General features: G+C 37.4%; 2 protein-coding genes across 4 annotated transcripts in view; one reads left to right on the forward strand and one right to left on the reverse strand.

Annotated features, from left to right (window-relative positions):
- LOC122556384 (uncharacterized) overlaps positions 1-3,915 on the forward strand; it is a 35,201-nt gene extending 31,286 nt beyond the window's left edge. For all 3 annotated transcript variants that reach the window (XM_087993534.1, XM_087993533.1, XM_043703018.2), the window contains one exon: positions 886-3,915. In XM_087993534.1, the coding sequence (XP_087849660.1) occupies positions 886-3,403 (2,518 nt within the window). In that variant the 3' untranslated portion in view covers positions 3,404-3,915. The remainder of the gene's footprint in view (positions 1-885) is intronic.
- Positions 3,916-10,318: 6,403 nt separating this feature from the next.
- Positions 10,319-18,423, reverse strand: part of mccc1 (methylcrotonyl-CoA carboxylase subunit) — an 81,743-nt gene continuing 73,638 nt past the window's right edge. Inside the window, exons 18-19 of the mRNA XM_043702345.2 lie at positions 17,630-17,701; positions 10,319-12,016 (exon numbers count right to left, since the gene is read on the reverse strand). Coding sequence (XP_043558280.1) covers positions 11,900-12,016; positions 17,630-17,701 — 189 coding nt within the window. The 3' untranslated portion in view covers positions 10,319-11,899. The remainder of the gene's footprint in view (positions 12,017-17,629; positions 17,702-18,423) is intronic.

Consider the following 18,423-nt stretch of genomic DNA (forward strand, 5'->3'; position numbering starts at 1 on the left):
GTTTGACATAAAATGACAGTCCATGGGGGATCTTGTGCCATGTCAAGTACATTATCTTCATTTTACCTACATTTTTTATGCAGCTGACCATCTAAGGTGCTGCCTACTTCCTCAGCAAGACACAGTAGGTTGCATCATGGGTGCCTTATTTTCTTTACTGCTCAGACTCTGGATGGAATTTTATGCTCCTGGAAGGAATAAAGTCAGAAGGCCACTTAATTAGGTGTAGTGGTGTTGTGTCCAAACGCTACTACTTTCTCACCTCCCGTGTAATTCAAACTGTGTTTGACTTCCCTGCCCCTGCTGCCAAATGATGCAATGAAGTGGCTAATTATGGATCATTTAAGGGCCTCATCCTGAGATTAGTTGATATTAGCCCAGTTGCAGGCAGTCCTATTGCACACTTTTCAATACAGTCACCACAACCTCCACTGTGGGATTACATATGTAGGAGCTGTTGACCTCCGATTGTCTGGCAGCTCTTGCTGAGTATGGTCTTATTTCCAGGCAGAGATCCACCTGACTGGCATTAGATTAAAAAGGCCATGTTTTAAGGAGTCAGTGTGAATCTCTTGCCGGCTCTGTCGCTAGCAGATCAGACTCTGGCTTCTCCCCTCTAGTTAGTTCCCAATTGCTGGAGATATACAATACCATTAATTGGGCACTAGGCTCATCTGCTCCCCAATTAGCCAAATTCAGAATAGGGACTCAATGGTAGTGCAGGCTGGGACCCAGAATTCATCTGGGGATGGGGTTCCCAATTCAACCTTGAAAATCTGGTGGAATGCATCTGTACACATTTTAATTTGTGATGCTGTGGATACGTGCTTTTAACGATAAATTGTAAAGAACTCTTCTGATGATATTTTGATGATTTTGTTGCAGGATTGTGTGTGTCAATGCAGATCACAGACAAGGAAATAAGTCTTTAGATGTCCGTCCAATTGCCAGGGTGTTTGTGAACAAGCGCAGAAACGAGGAAATCAACAATCTGATTAATTACATAGCTCAGCTTGAAAAAGTAAAGAATACAAACACCAAAGATTCTATACACCTGACGAATAAGTTAGTTACTGCACATGTCACCAGCAAGGCAAAAGCATCTAAAACTGAAGAAAAGCTTCGACCCACTAAATTTCAGCTCCTACAGTCAAGGTTTACAAAGATCGGTTTTCAAAGTAAACTGGAGAAACTACAGCCTCCCGAGCCTAAAGAAGTAACAGTGTTAGAACAATCAAAAAGTGCTGCAGATCCTCAAAGCATTGTGGCCAATGTTTCCAGGGTGGACAAAGGAGATACCAATGTTATTGAAGTGCAGAGTCCTACTGACTTGACAGTTAAAGAAAAATCTGAACTTACAGATAATAAAATGGAAGCTGGTGTTTTTGAAAGACCAACTGCTGAAAGTAATATCGAAACTTTATGTCCTGCTACTGCACAAACCCATGGTACTATTTCCAAATTTCCCACAATAGACAAAAGAGATACCAACTTTACTGAAATACAGACTTTCGGTTTGAAAGTTCAACAAAAATATGAACTTCCAGATGGTAAAGCAAAGGTTGCTACTCTTAGACAATCAGATGCAGAACATAGCACAACAGCTCTTTGTCCAAATACATTACATCCAGTGGTGATGCAAACACTACATGCAGAGAAATTGAATACTTGTTCAAATGCTACCAAAAAAACTGAATTGCATGTACAACAGGACTCTCACATTAAAAACAAAGAAATTATTCTGAATAAGCCAGTTATACAAATGGTCACTGAAGTGTTAGATTCAAGTACACAATTCCAAACTGATGATAAGACAAAAGATAAATCAACAAAATCACTCAGGACTGGTAGTGATGTAAATGAAAGCTGTGTACAAAATGTGACTCTTGCTGAAGATATAAACCATATATTTCCTTTAGGAGAAGCAATTACAAACTCTTCATTATGTATTTCCAAAATAAATCCTTCTGAAACAACCAATATCCATGAAACCAACTCCTCAATACCCAAGTATAATCCATTAGGAGACAGCAAGAAGTCTAATATTACTAACCTTCCCTATATTATGACTAATGCTGGACTGTGCTATCCAATACCATGCACTGAAGTCTCTTCATCTATGAAAAGTGGTAGTAAAGGAAATCTAACTGAAACAAGGAGGGAAAATCCAAAAGAAACAAGAAAATTACCATCCACAAGCTCAGAATTACTCTCTGATACATGTAAGATGCAAGCATTAAAAAAAAATTCAAAAAAATCAGAACCTGTTTTCACGACTGAAATTGTAACTTTGCCATATAATGAAACACATCAAGCAAAACAATATGAAGACCAAAATAAGCACACCCCCAATCTGTCTAATAGCATGAATTTTGCAGTTAAACAGCACAGTCTCATGCTAAAGGAAGAATCTCCACAAATACTACTGGAAAATGCTGAAAAACCAATTTCACAAATGAAAACCATCAAACCGTTCATCAACTTGTGCCAAAAGGAAATTCAAGAAGAAATTATTCAAAAAACATCTTCTAAAATCCTAATGCTGCCAGACAATGAAACACAAGAACTTAAAGAAGAAGATTCTCAAAATAAACACTATTTAAATAATTCTGGAGATTTTGTCAACACTACTAATCCGCTCCAAACTGTTTTACAGGAACAACCTCAGCAAATACAGAAGGGAAATGCTGAGAAAATAGCTAGTTCACAAACAAGAAGCTCACAATCATTCACTGATTCATGTAAGAATCAAATACTGAAGAGAATTCCCCAAAAATCAGGGTCTGCGATCGTTACTAAAACTCAGATTCTACCAGAAAATAAATCAAAAGACAAGAAACAGGGTGACAATCAACATAAGTATATTCCTTACAAGTTCAATGACTCAATCAACTCAGCTGTGCAACTCTCAGTTGTGCAAGAGGAACAGCCTCAAGAAACACTAAAGGAAGTTGCTGAGACAACAATTTCACAAATGGAAGGTTCTAAGTCATTCACTGACTCGAACGAAAAGCAAGAGCTGAAAGAAGTTCAGCAAAAACAACAATCCGTTATCACTGCTGAAATCCTGACACTTTCACCCAATGAACTGCATGAAATAAAAGATGATTATCAACACAAAGACATACACAATCAACCTAGGATTTCAATTCATGTAGCTAAACAGGGAGTGTCAGAGGAATATCTTCTCGCTGTTGAGCAAGCTACCAAAACTGAGAGTACTTTCTCAGCACAGAACAACTGTCCAGGCAACATAGCTTATAACAAAGGTAAACCATGGAAATACAAGGCATATAGTTATGCTGACCCTTCAGTGGTTTCAAAATATAAGCGTAGAGTATTTGTGAGGGCTGCTGATGCAATACAATTTTCTTCACCACAAACGAGCCTTGATTTTCCATAAGTATGGCAGACAATTGGACAAAAAGTGATGTAATTTCTTGAATGTGAAGGTCAGTTAATATTCTGGAGCAGTTAGTATTCTACTTAAGATATTCAGTCCTAGATTTTAAATAGTATTAATATTTCTTTTATGCAAAATCAATTATTTATTTTAAATAGGTTTTATTAATAACAGCTGAATGCCAAAGGCTTCATTCCAATGATGCAGTTAAAACAGCATGGCTTTCAAAGTAAAAGATTTTCCATAAAGCCACAAATCAGCAAGAGAAATTGGTCAGCAATTTGCTTATTGCATTAGATGAAAACTATTACTCTTTTACTTCTACTCCCTCTAGAATCAGTGGCTTTTCAAAGTATTTTTCATCAAGTTATTGTCCTTTTATGTCAAATATTTTTGTACTTTAGTGCTAAATTGATCAAATTTAAAAATTAACTACGAAATGTGATGTAACAAAAATAGAAATTATTTGGTTTCATTGCTTGTGTAATACATATTTGAGAGGATAAAAAGCTTTTGGTGTATTACATTTTGAATTAATGAATGCCATTTTCCACTGCTACATGGCAATATAGTAGTTGCTTACTACTTTCTTCATTTAAGTAATAGTGCAAAGCATGCAAAATTATAAACTTAATACTCTAAGCATTCCACTATCAAGAAATATAGTTTGTAACATGGAAGAGACACACATGTAATATGTAAGGTGGAGTTGAGATCAAGGTCAGATTAATCATGATCTTCTTGAATGACTGAACAAAGCAACAGCCTACTCTGCTCATACTTATTAAATTCTAAGGTATAATAATTATCATTTTTTTATACTGTTGTCAGTCACAAGTTATTCCATATTTAAATCCTGGTGCAGTCAATTCCAGATTATGTTTCTTATTCACTCAAGGAATGTGGACATTGCTGGATAGACCCATGTCAATTGCTCACCTCTAATTGCCCTCCTGAAGGTAATGGTGAGCTGTCTTTTGAACTGCTATAGTCTATTTGTTGCAGGTACACCCAAAAAACTGTTAGGGAGGGAGTTCCACAATTTTGATGTAGCGACAGTGAAAGAACAGCGATACATTTCCAATTTAGGATAGTGAGTGGCTTGGAGAGGAGCTTGGAGGTGGGAGTTGAAACTTGTAGAGGTCAGAGCAATGTGGGCTAAGGCAAGATTTGTGGCAGAATTGAACAAGATATCTGGTGAGATGCATCTTTTATACATTTGCTGAGTGGTGGGGCAGGTTTCTCAGTAAACAGTGGCAAATTGCCAATAAAGGGGGATTACAGCTTGCTAAATGCCATATTAACACCACAGCTGAACTTATTAATATTTAACTTCATACCTGACCAAATGCACTGAACAAGTTAGACATTGAAAATTCCCATCAATTCAAAATGAGGAACTGTAATTTCAGCTCACTTCTTGTTCCAAAGGACCTCCACATTGGAAATCGGGCACTAACATGCCACATAAAAAGGGCATAGGCCACATGGACCTTTGGTCCATGGATGATGGTATCCAATATGAGCCAGCCTCTAAGAACCCCCTTGACACATCTCCGATCCACTTACAGGATGCTTCTGTACTTCAAATCTGCACCAGTAACTATCATTGTAATGCTGTAGCAAGGTCACTGCATGCTCAGGAAACCACACCCAGTTCATGGACTTGACTGGGTTGCACCTCTGGGCCCTTCACTTGTTGTCATAATGCTCACTCACCCTGAACCTATCTGAATTCTCACAGCATCCCTATCATACAATCTGCTGCCTTGCAATTTTGTACAGACATTGTCAGGAAACTTGTCATGGTTTCAGTAGTCCTCAGTCATCAAGGGAAAAAGCATTCAAACAAGCAGTCCTGGCACTGTAAGACAAGGGCAGCTTCTGATACTAGTCCAGTGGCTTCTACATGGTCAGTCAGTTGCTTGAAGCAATTAGAATAAAGGTGCTCTTACCAGGGGTGAGGAACAGATTGTTGGGCAGCTTGTCACTCGTCCTAAACTGTTTTCCTCTCGAAATGACAGGCAGGCTTTATAGGAGATGAAAGTGGGTCGCACAACTGTTACTTTTGGTGCAGGTGGGGAAGCCTTCCAAGAGAGTGAGTAGGTAGCACAGACGGCATGTGGAGTTAGCACTGTGGAGGGTTGGGAATGGGTGAGAATGAGTAAGGTGGCACCTACAGAATTTCTTCCTACAGTGTTGGACATTCCCACAGTCCGCTGCGACTGTACTGACCCTGGTGGTAACGTTGGACTAAACCTGTAGGGTTTTGTATCATGAGCTTCACTGCTGGTCCTGGGGGAAGAGAAGGTTGTACATCTACAGCACTCATCCAGTACCAAGCCCGCAAAAGCAGGGCACCAACATCTCTCTGTCATGTCCAGGACAAATGTCTGGAACTGTATAGCACAGCTCCAGCCTGACAGTGCTTGTCCAAGTGCACAGTGACTTTTTCAATATTGTGAATGTCAGGGATGCTGGTTTTATGGCGAATATAGTGATTGGTGAGCTATTCTGGTAATGGCACCTGTTGAATGGGGGAGAATTGGATTAGAGGGCAATCATGGGTTGGCATAAGTAGTTAATGTGGTGTGGTTGATAAGATACAAGAAATCTCATTGGACCTCATGGTAGAATCCCCCCAAAACAAAATCAACTTGCATTTCGCCAAAAAATGGAAATCCATCCCGATGTATTTGCTGCCCTTATCTTTCTTGATGGTAGTGGCTGAGAGTTTATCTCACATTTCATATTTTATACTCCCGTCAATATTTGGAACATCTATTGAAAACATTTTCAAAATGTAAGTGTTTTTTAGATTTTGATTTTATAAAGCTAAAGCTGTATTTCTATCCCCAGTATGGCTGATTAATCTGCTTGATTAGGGTCATGCACTTCATCCTCTACTGTCTGTGTTAATGTTTTTTTGTAGGCTGTTGAAAATACAAACTTTTATCCCCACTCACCACTCTTCATGCAGGTCCTTTTATGACACATTCAAAGTTCTTTGTATCCGGTCTGGTTAGTTCAACAGTTTTTATTGATCTTCCACACCTCACAATTAGTGTGCATTTCACAAAAGATGCAGACCAGAATTAAGATTGTCAAGAACATTGGTTACATTTACATTCAGCAACAGCTCAAACTGACAAATTAAAAATCTCCATTTGGGGCTTGTTGCAGGTTCCTGCCATTTAGCAGTCTCAATCACTTATGTAGAGAGTTGAATTCTGTAACTGCTTTACTTGCTATTGGAATGCCTGACACTGATAATGGATACTTAAAATAGTATGCGAGACTAACACCTTCATATTTATCCTTAAATAGTCGAGATTGGTGCCTATAAAATGTGCTTTAAAAATCTCTAAAATGCCTGATATTTATACAGTTCTGAATTAATCAGTTAATTACATAGTATTTATACAGTCATGACATTTAAATGCACTGCTGCTGAAAGTTGAAGAAAGTGAAACAGAGCCTAAAGTATAAGAAAACTCTAGAACCAATGGAGGAATTTAAACTACTAAAATTCCATTTTTGCCATTAGATTACAGATTTATTTGAATAGCTCACAGACTGGTTCCAGTAGGAAAATCCGATTGAAAGCAAATTGGTGACTTACTTTGAATATTGGTATGCAATATTGACATTAGTTTAGTTTCTTACTGAATTTCTCATGGAAACACGTCTTAATCTTGGAGGAAGACAGTTTTGAGAATGATTTTGCATAGACTTCTACTTCATAATTATCCAGTAGAGCCATAATGAATTCTTCAAAACTAGGATCCAAATTTGATATCTGGTAAAGTTTTCTCCACTGAATTCTCAATATTATCCAGGGAGACAGTGTCATAGAGGTAATTTTACTAGACAAGTAATTTTGGCCAATGTTCTGGGAACATGGGTTTGGATGTCACCATGGCAAATGGTAAAATATGAATTAAATGAAAAGCTGCCATGTAACCATTTGTCAATTATTACAAAACCCCACCTGGTTCACTAATGTCCTTTATGGAAGGAAATATGATGTCAACCTGGTCTAACCTAATGTGAATCCAGACCCATAATAACGTAGTGACTCTAAATTAAGTATGGACAATAAATGCTAGCCTAGTCAATGATGCCCACATCCCATGAATAAAACTAAACTACTTTTGCAACATCAGTATTTTCTGAGCAATTTCTATTTCTACTCCTGGAACGCCTCACTATCATGATTTCACCTTTACTCTTCACTCTCGAGTCAGAACGACTATAGTAACGATAAAAATAATCTTCTGAATGAATCCACAACTCTCATCTGCCAAAATAACACACAGATTAACATTTTAGTGAAACGAAACCTGTGGGCAAAGAAAACTACAAACATATGAAATAGGAGCTGAAATGGACCATTTGGCCACTCAAACCTGCTCCATCATTTAATAAAATAATGGATGATCTGCTTGTATCTGGGTTTATTTCATATAGGTTGTGTCTGAACAGAATAGAGAACCAGAGCATGCAACACCACTTGTTCCCATTAACTTATTAGAAAATACACTTTGAATAAATACTTATTCTCTGAAGTTGGTTAACTTTATTATTCTAAAAGGAGAACATCCAAAGGGTAAGGAGCAGGTAGCTGGTGTCAATTCCTCTGGAACCAATGACAGCTATGACATAAGGAGTCTAATAACCCCACATTCTTCGTCAGCATTAGTGAATACATATTTAGGACATGAATCACTGCTGTCATGCTACTCAATACACAAAATCCTTATCACTCACCTAATATTCACTCATCACCAGGTCTGCAACTCAGGGCAGAACATTAACATTCAGATACCCCATCTCACCCTCATATCACTAACAATGCTACCAGCCTCACATCTTGTCTTATTTGTTATCATATACCTTTATGTTGTCAGCCATGATAGGTACATTGTATTACACCAAGTTGGACTATTAGTGACATGGCGGAAAGGAAGCAGCACAGCACAAGTGGGGAGTAAGGATACCTGCATCTCCTGAGCCCTTTTGGAGAGGATTGTTCTCAGTATCAAGGGGCAACTGTGGCAAAGGTCGTGCTATCTGTCATCTGAGAACATTTAGGATAATGGCATATTCTTGTCTTATGCCATTTTTAAACTTGTAGAATATGCTCCTCCTGCTTTCTGAAATAATAAACAAGCTGGACTTAGTGCAACTATGAGAACCTTGCTTCCCACCCTACTGCCTTTTTCTCATACTTTCTGATGTCCTACACTCAGTCACCTAAGAATTGATGGCCGGCCAGAGAAAGATACTGAATTTGATAATTGACCTTAACTTGGATATCTGGGGCACAATTTCAAAATTTAGAGATGACAAAATTTGGAAGTATTGTGAATGATGAGGAGGAGAATGATAGATTTCAAGAGTATACCTACAGGTAAGTCGAATGGGTGGAGAGAATTGTGAAATGATTCATTTTTGTAAAAAGAACAAGAGTCAATTTCAAAGAATGATTCAATTTTAAAAGGGATGCAGAAACAGACACCTGAGGTTTATGTGCACAAATTGTTGAAAGTAGCACAAGTTAGGCAGAAGCAGAGAATACAAAACAAGGAAATTCAAAACACTGGTTGCTCACAATTCTGGACACTACGTTAAAGAGGGTTTTGTAACAGCTTTGGAAAAGGTGCAGAAATCATTTACAAGAACAATTCCAGGTGTGAAGAGCTGCAGTTATGTGGAAACAGCAACATAAGAATATTTTTAAAAAACAAAGTGGATGCTTGAGACCTGAAATGCACTTGCTGAGTGTGTGATACAGGCAGATTCAATTCTGGCTTTCAGAAAGATAGTGGATAAGCACCTGAATAGAAAAATAAATTTGAGGCTATGCAAAAAGACAACAAAATGGGACTAGTAGAATTGCTCCTACAGACAGCTGGCACAGGTATGACTGACTGAATGGCCACTTTTTTTGTCTGTTATTATTCTCTCCTTCCAACTTAACACAACAGGTCCAAAACACTCCTAGCATACTTCAACTTTTTACAATGAAGAGGTTCTTCAAAAGCACGAAGCCTGCAATTTGGGTTCCTGTCTCTTTCAGTAACATTTAAGCAGAATCCCACTTGCAACTGAACAATAGATCTTCTGCTAGTGTTGCATCAATCTGTACAATGGACATATGTGGTCCAAATAGCATCATGATAGCACTGAGTCAGCTGCTTTTGGAGCCTGCAGATGATTCCTGCATATGTCCCCTTCTCAAGATGGCTTATCACAGACTTTGTCAAAAACAGCTGCCAATGCAACTTGCACCCCCAAGAGGAATATCAGATTCTGTCACACTGAAGGAAACATAATTCACATCTAACAATAATATAACTCATTGGAAGTAATTTTTATTTTCACTGCTTTGGTAACAAACCAATGCAAATAAAAATGTTTTTTTTTCTGTAATGGATTGAAATGTCCATACCAACAGTTTACTGTTTACGTAATGAGGTGAACAGGACCCCAAATGCAGCAAAACAAAGTAATATCTTGAAAACAGTATCACCAATAAAATACTGTAGATGCTGAAAACCTGAATTAAAAACAGAAAATGCTGGACATTGCAGGCCAGGCAGTGTCTAGAGAGAGAGAGGAAATAAAACAGCCTTAACACCTTAGGTGAATAACCTTTTATCAGAACTGGTTAATTAAAGATTACTGACCTAGCCGAGATCTAGTGTTCTCTGCAGGAACAAATGTTTTCAGTGGTAACTAACCATACCCTTCACCCCCATGGACTGTTATGACAGTGATGAGAAAGTGTGGTACCAACCACTTGTGGCTGAGGTAGAGTGCTATTACCGGTCTTTCTTCCGTGCAAATCTAGGGATTTTCTAGTAGGCAATGAAGGATTAATTATGAATAAGTCTCAGCAGAAGAGATTAATGACTTTGATAACAGGATGCAGTTTATTACATACCAGTAAACTATATACAGGTTACATGAACTTCTAAACATTTTAACTACTAATAACAAAAAATAGGTGAAACGAGTGTCTCTCCACAAGCAAACCAGACCAGACTCCAACCTCTGTCTGCCTCAACTGCCCAAGCTGTCTGACATCCATCCATTGGCTGCATGTTATGTCAGAATGGGCAGAACGTCAGCTTAACTGAGGTTAACCCTTTCATATGCATTACTTTATACAACACCTACCAGTGAGAAAGCCCATCTGATTAAACCGCATTAGTCACTTAAGTAAAAAAACAAGTTGCTGGGTCAAAATCCTGGATTTCCCTCCCTAAGGGCATTATGTTTCTACCTACCAGTTCATGGACTGCAGCAGTTCAAAAAGGCAGCTCACCACCACTTTCTCAAGGACAACTAGGGATAGACAATAAATACTGGCCACCAGCCACATCCACATCCCTTGAGAGAGAGAGAGAGAGAGAGAGAACAAAAAAAATCAGCAAGCTTGTCAACCTATCAATATCCTTGGCAATGGATCCACCCCAACAGAAGCAGCTGCCAATCAGAGGCTGGTAACCATTGGGAGCTGCAGAATGTTGCCAGAGGCTCAGGATGCACAGTTATAAAGAGCTGCATTGTTGTGTAGGAAACTACAGGTAACAAGGGCTAGGGTTTATGGGAAAAGGGGTTTCAGTGGCAAGGATGGGGTAGCGTTATAGTTTTCAGTGGCAACCTCAATGTCCCTTTTGATGCCCCAGCTTGGAGCAAAATGAGCCCAATGCAACAGGCAGACTATCTTGGTTTCTCAGTTGGCCTTTCTCAGGTAATTGGGCCAGTGGCAGGTTGGGGATCTTAAGTGGTCATTAATTGACCTCAATTTGATGATGGGCTGGGAAAGTGGGACATGAACCTTCCTGCTCAGAACTGGACTGCGTAAAAGGGGACAGGTATCTCATCAGTGCCAACTGACTATTTACTCTTCCCATCACCTGTATGAAAGGAAATCCTATCTATTAATTCTGTTTATAGCTACAGACGCTACCTAATGTGCTCAGTATTTCACAAGATATAGTGCACATTTTCGCCAAGCATGGATTTTAAATTGTACTAAATGCAACATATTAATATAAAAAAAACTTGAGGAAACGTTAGAAATCCTGTAAAATGGCATATCAATAATTATTTGATAAGCTGTATGAAGTATTCATAAATATTCTTCCCTCCATTACTTAAGTGAGCTGTCATAGTAATGAAATGTAACACAAATTTCCCAGGTAGCTGAGATTCTATTTGAAGGTTGTGAAATACATAAGTCACTAAAGTAAGTAATTTATGATCAAAATTAATAGCTCAGTTTTTGTTCAGTGTACAAGTACCATTTATTGTTGCAGTTCAAAATGATATAAAATACTGAACTAAAGGAATATGCTTCCTTTTCATAAGTGTCCAAGCAGTTTGTAGTAAGAGCACCTAAACTCATTCGACAGTCACATGAAAAGTAAGGTATTCTTAAATCTCTGTCTTTATGCACAGTTGTCCAAATAAACAAAGTTGAATTCATTGTGAATTTTCTTCCTCCACAAATGTTACCAAGGCAGCATTTCGGTTAGCTTGGGAACCCTCTTTGTAGAGAACTTTCGCGATCACACCAGACTTTGGCGCTTTTATTGTATGCTGAAAAATAAATACAGACACAGCTTTTACCTTTTCCCAAATTAATATGATAAAAATGTCTGAGAAAGGCAATTCACCTCATCTGAGTTTATCTATCCAGCCAGACCCTGTACTCCGCATTGTTCCAACTACATAATTAATAAAATAAACCAACAAAAAACAAAAATAAAAAAATTCCAAAACATTTGCCTCCACTATTGTATTTGGAAATCCATTATCGTGAATGCCATTTTGAAATTAGCCCCAAATTCACTGTACAGGTCATCTTGCTATAATACGTGTTTCATGAACACAAATTCACTGTAATGTGATTGACAAATTGAGATCACTTTTTAAAGCACAAACATCAAAAATGTGTGTTGGCTGTAACACAATTAAATCACCAACACTTCAAGTGCTATTTCTAAAATGCTATTTTTCTATAACACAGGGTTGTACAAGAACGCAATCACCACGTTATAGAAGAACTATCTGTCTTAGTTTAAATTGCCTTTACAATCTGATGTAAAGTAGTATGTTTACTATTTTGTAGATTTTTGTAAGATTCTATCTTAGCCAAATACTTTCTAAATAACAAAAGTTCAAATATCTCCCATATTTCCGAGTGATTAGTCTCAAGTTCTTCTCCAAAATCCTTCAAGCACTTGCATTTCTTCATTTGTGTCTAGGTGATAAGAAGTAGACAAATCAGTGAAGTTGTGATCTGACTAATGTCTTTGCATTTTTTGAGAATAACTTCATCTGATTTATAGTCTAATGTTTTCATTTCATAATTTAGCATTCAGGTGTACTTGCCTTAATTGGTACTGTGCAGTGGTTAGAAATGTTAATTGTCAAGTATTATTGGAGCTCTTGATTGATCTCAACTTAATCCTTGTCTTTCGTAATCCCATAAACATGTGTATTATTTAATTTCTTCCTATATGCAGGAATTTTCAATTATCCATATCATTTCCCATACCACAAGAAACTGAAAATATTTAACTGTAAATGTTCACATATTGTAAATCATTTTCCTCCAAAAGCTAATTAATAATCTAGTCAGCAATATGCATCAGAAAGAGGAATTGTTGTTGTTCAAACACAGCATTGCACACTAAAGAAAGTTCATGCATATTACAAATTTTATTTTGTCTTGCTTCTGTTAATTTATTTTTAAGAAAATGATGCTTAAACAAAAACTTGCTGACCTTACTGTGGAGTATTTTTCTAAACCCAGAGGTGTGACATGTTTGGATGCAGTCATTAATCCTACGATGTTTCAGTGAGCTTATGATTAAACTATGTGCATGTTGATTTGGCTCTCTTACAAATGCATGCTCACTAACACCTCTCAGTATTTCTCATATGTCACTGACATTCATGCTCTAAACAAAAATAAATCAATTTCCACAAATGTAAAGGTAGGAAATTGCCAATTAATTTTTTTTCAATAAAAGATACATTTCTTTATCGGCATTCTTTCAAGAAAGACCTAATAATAAGTGAAAATTTTCTTAAGTAGCAGTCTTGTCTGAGTGGTAGTATTTTTGGAATTGATTCAGAAGGTTATGGGTTCAAGCTCCACTCAGAGACTTAAGCATCTAAACTAGGCTGATACTTCAGTGAAATGATGAGATGACACTGCATACAATTGGAGGTGTCTTATTTGAGATTAGACGTTAAACTAAAGCCCCATTTGCCCTCTCAGGTTGACGCAAGTTAACTTGTGGTGCTGTATGAAGATGAGTGTGTGAGGGAGTTCTCCTGGGTAGTGTTTATCCCTCAGTGAATATCATTAAAACAATTTTCTTTTGTGCTTTTAGGAGATGTGGGGTAGCTACCTAGAACAGCACTTTCTGCCTATTTCAAATTACCCTTTAGAAGATGGTGGTGAGCTGCCTTCCTGAACTGCAATAGTCCAGATGCGTGGGAGGTCCACTCACAATTCTGTCACAAAGGGATTCCAGAATTGAGAACCAGCAAAATTGAAATAATGGGAATATAGTTTAAAGTCAAAGTGGTTTTTGGCTTGGAGGGGTACTTTGAGGTAGAGGTGTATTTATGTATCTAGTACCCCTATCCTTCCAGATAGTACAGCTTGTAGGATTAGAAGGTTTATCTAGGCAGAAAACAAGATTCTGCATGAGATCGTGCTCCTACATTTATACAAGGAGGATTTCATCATTATTGAAAATAGTCTCAATGAATTATATCACTGAGATCATAAGACTTAGGAGCAGAAGGAAGCCATTTAGCCTACTCTGCAATGCAATTAGATAATGACTGATCCGATAATTCCCAACTTCACTTTCCTGCCTTTTCACCAAAACCCTAAATTCCGAAACTGCTCATTAAAAATTTGTCAATTTCAGCCTTGAATGCACTTAACTACCCAGCCTCAACTGCCCACTGCAATAAAGAATTCCACGTATTTACTACTTTCAGAGAAGGGCACCCTCCTCATCTCTTAAATGGATAAGTCCTTATTCTGAGATTTTGCCCTCTGGTCCTTGACTTTTGCATAAGGAGTAACAACTTTTCTGCTTCTACCTTGTCAAGTTCCTTAAAAATCTTGTATGTTACAATAAGGCCACCTCTCATCCTTTTAAACTCCAATAAGGAGAGGTCCAACCAACTAAACCTCTCCACATAACACTGACTCTCCATTCCCAGGATCAGCTGAGTGACTTCTCTCTGGACTGGCTCCAATGCCAGTGCACCTTTCCATAGATAAGGGGCCAAAAACTGTTCACAGTATTCCAGCTGTGGTCTAAGTAATGCCTTGTATAGATTTTGCAAGACATTTCTATTTCATACTCGATCCCCTTTAAAATATACTAGCTTTTCAAGATTTATGGACAAGAATTCCAAAATTCCTATGATTTATAGTTTTCTGTGGTTTTTCCTCCAGTTAAATACTCAGCTCCTCTATTTTTCTTGCCAGAGTGCATAATCTCACATTTTCTCACATTATATTCCATTTGCCAAGTTTCTGCCTACTACTCAACTTGTTTATATCCCTCTGCAGGCTGTGTCACCCTCATCACTTGCCTTCCCACATGTTTTTGTGTCTACAAACCTGGCTATAGTATATTCACTTTTCTCATCCAAGTCATTAAAATATATTATAAATAAGTATGGCCCAGCACTGATCCATGCATCTCTTCACTTACAGGTTACCATCTTAAAATGACTCCTTATCCCAACTCTGTCTTCTACTAGTTAGCAAATTCTCTTTCGAAGCTAATATACTACCTCCAAGTAACCCACGTATGGTACCCTATCAATCACCTTCTGAAAAATCCAAATACATTACATCCAATGGCTTCCCTTTATCTATCCTGCTTGTTGGCTCTTGAAAGAAATCTAATTTGTTAGGCATGATTTCTACTTTGTGAAGCCGTGTTGACTTTGCTTGATTGTATTATGTACTCCTACGTGATTTGCTCTTACATCCTTTATAATAGACTTCAACATTTTCCCAATAACATGCTAAGATATCTAGCCTGTGGTTACCAATTTTTTTTAAAATTGTCTTCCCTTTTGTAAAGAAGGAGCTACATTAGAAGTTTTCCAATTCTCTATGACTTTTCTAGAATCTAAGGACTCTTAGAAGATTACTACCAGAAGATCCACCATCCCTCCAGCTACTACTTTTAATATCCTCAGAGGCAGTCCATCAAGTCCAGGGAATTATTCTGTCTTTAGTTCCAACAGTTTCCCTAGCCCTGTTGCTCTAATTATGGCTATTGCATCAATTTCTCATCTCCTTTTGTCCCTTGACTATTTAGTATGTTTGGAATGCTAGTAGTGTTTTCTACTATGAAGACTGACGAAAGGTATTTATTCAACTACTCTGCCATTTGTTGGTTCCCCATTATTCCTCCAGCCTCATTTTCTAAGGGACTGAGGTTAACTTTGGCGAACCTCTTCACTTTTATATAGTTGAAGCAGCTCTTGTTATCCATTTTGACATTATTTGCAGCTTCCCCTTAAAAATTATTTTCCCCTTCTTTTTGTTTTTTATAGTTTTCCCATTTCAAGGCTTACCACTAATCATTGCCACATAGTATGTTTTTCTTTGACTTGATGCTATTCTTAACATCCTGGTTAACCATGTTTGACTTATCTTTTTCCCAGAACTCTTCTTCTTCACTGTAAAGTATCTTTACTATGAGCCATAAACTGTTTTCCTAATCATCTGGCATTATTCTTCAATTTTCTTTGCTATTAAACCCTTTCCCAGTCCTCTCCAGCCAGTTTTGTCCTCATTCCATTATAATTCCTCTTTTTTAAGTTTAACATAGTTATTTCGACCATTGATCCCATGCCTCAAGGTGAATGCCATATTAAGATCATTGCTTTCTAGGCCAGAAAGATCAGATCTTTCACTCTGATGTAATTTATTAAACCTGCCTAATTTCACATCACCAGATCTAAAACAGCCCGATTTCTGCTATTCGATTATACTATTCGAGGAAACTGTTCTAAATACACACAATGAATTCTTCTTTGCAGCTACCTCTGCCAATCTGACTATTCCAATCTACATGAAGATTAAAATCACCCATGATTAATATTCTGTCTTTTTTTTATGTGCATTCATCTCATAATTTGTTCTCTTTCCTGTTGTATAATTACGGCTATGGGCCTATATACTACTCACACCAGTGTCTTTTTCCCTTATTTCTTATCTCCACCCACATGGATTCTACAACTTCCAATCCAACATAACTTCTTGATGTCATACTTAAATCATCCCAATCTACCAATGCTACCCCACCACCCTTTCCATCTTTTCTTTCAAAAAAATCATAAAACCACCTGAATATTTAGTTCTCAGCCTTAATCTCCTGGTAGCTATGTCTTTGTAATGGCTGTAAGATCATATTCATGAACCACTGGCCATATATTAATATGCTGTTGGTAGCCTTGATCAAAATGATTCACAAAAATGAACATTCACAAAACATGAATCACTATTTAAATAAAAGCTATGATGTAGAGGTGCCGGTGTTTGACTGGAGTGGACAAATTCAGAAGTCACACAACACCAGATTAGAGTCCAACAGGTTTACTGGAAATCACAAGCTTTCAGAGCGCTGCTCCTTAAGTCAGGTGAGGGGGACTTCTGATTTCAAATAAACCAGTTGGACTAGAACCTGGTGTCATGTGACTTCTGACTAAATAAAAGCTAGATAAACTCACGTTTCAGATAAAGACTCTTCAGTATTAATCCCTCCACATCCAAACAGGTTTAGGGCTGAAATCAAATTCTTGGATACCCATTGTTGACAGATTTAAAACATACAGTATGTAACCTTCCCCAATTAACAGTGATTGGAAAAGATCAAGTAAAATGCTTACATTGGATAGCCTATATAACTGTGTCTTTAAATTAACTCTTAGAATATCTGTTACACCTGCATTAGAACAGAATCTGAATGTTGTTGGAAGAGGAGTCCCCTGTATCAGTAAGAAACTGCCCGCAGTGTTACATTTCTTGGCATTTGTCATGTGAATACTCCCTTTAAACAACAATTACAGAATAATTCAACCTTTTAGTATTAAAATTATAAAGACAAAATAAAGTGAAACCTATATTGTTTTAGACAGAATACATTTGCTCACCTCCATTTTCATAGCTATCATCACCATTAGTGCGTCTCCAGCCTTGACATGATCACCTTCCTTAACAAACACCTTGAAAATATGGATAATCATTTGTTACAATTTGCAATAGCCAGGATCATATGCAGTCACATCACAGAATGAAATGCTGTATCATATTCCATACCCAGTTAAACCATGTCTTTCTCTTCCATTCTAATGTATTCAATGTATGACTTTGTGAAGTATTATATTACATTCCAACATCTTGACTAAATTACAGGCTCTCTTGCAATGCAAAGAAGTTTGAAAAAATAGAATATTTGCCAAGATTCTAAAATCTAATAAATCTAATGCGAGACACTATAGGCATGCAAGTAAAAATATTAGGAGCATTGTAGGTAGATGGTGAAATACACAATCTAGCCTTGTCCTGTATGAAGTCACAGGATTTGAGCTTCTGTGGCAATATTGCTCCAAAGTTAATTGTTTTTTTTATCATACCACAAGAAATTGAAAATATTTGACTGTGAACTCTTAAGTTTTGTAAGTAACATTTCTTCTAAAACTATTAATAATCTGGCCAGCATTTTGTATCAGAAAGAGGAATTACCATTAACTACAATACCCCATTGAGAAAAATAATATAATCGTGTGGGATGGAATCCTGGCTTGTAAAGAATGCATATTAAAACAGGATGATGATCCTATGATCCTATCAGGATGGGAATCTTTCTATTTCATCATGTATCTATACAGTTTGGATAATGGCAGGGTGGATTTTGTTGGGAAGGAGTGCTCTAAAATTTCAGCCA

This window comes from Chiloscyllium plagiosum, unplaced genomic scaffold, assembly GCF_037043375.1.
Source record: "Chiloscyllium plagiosum isolate Xiang-an unplaced genomic scaffold, Cpla_swu_hap1 HiC_scaffold_13, whole genome shotgun sequence".
NCBI lineage: Eukaryota > Metazoa > Chordata > Chondrichthyes > Orectolobiformes > Hemiscylliidae > Chiloscyllium > Chiloscyllium plagiosum.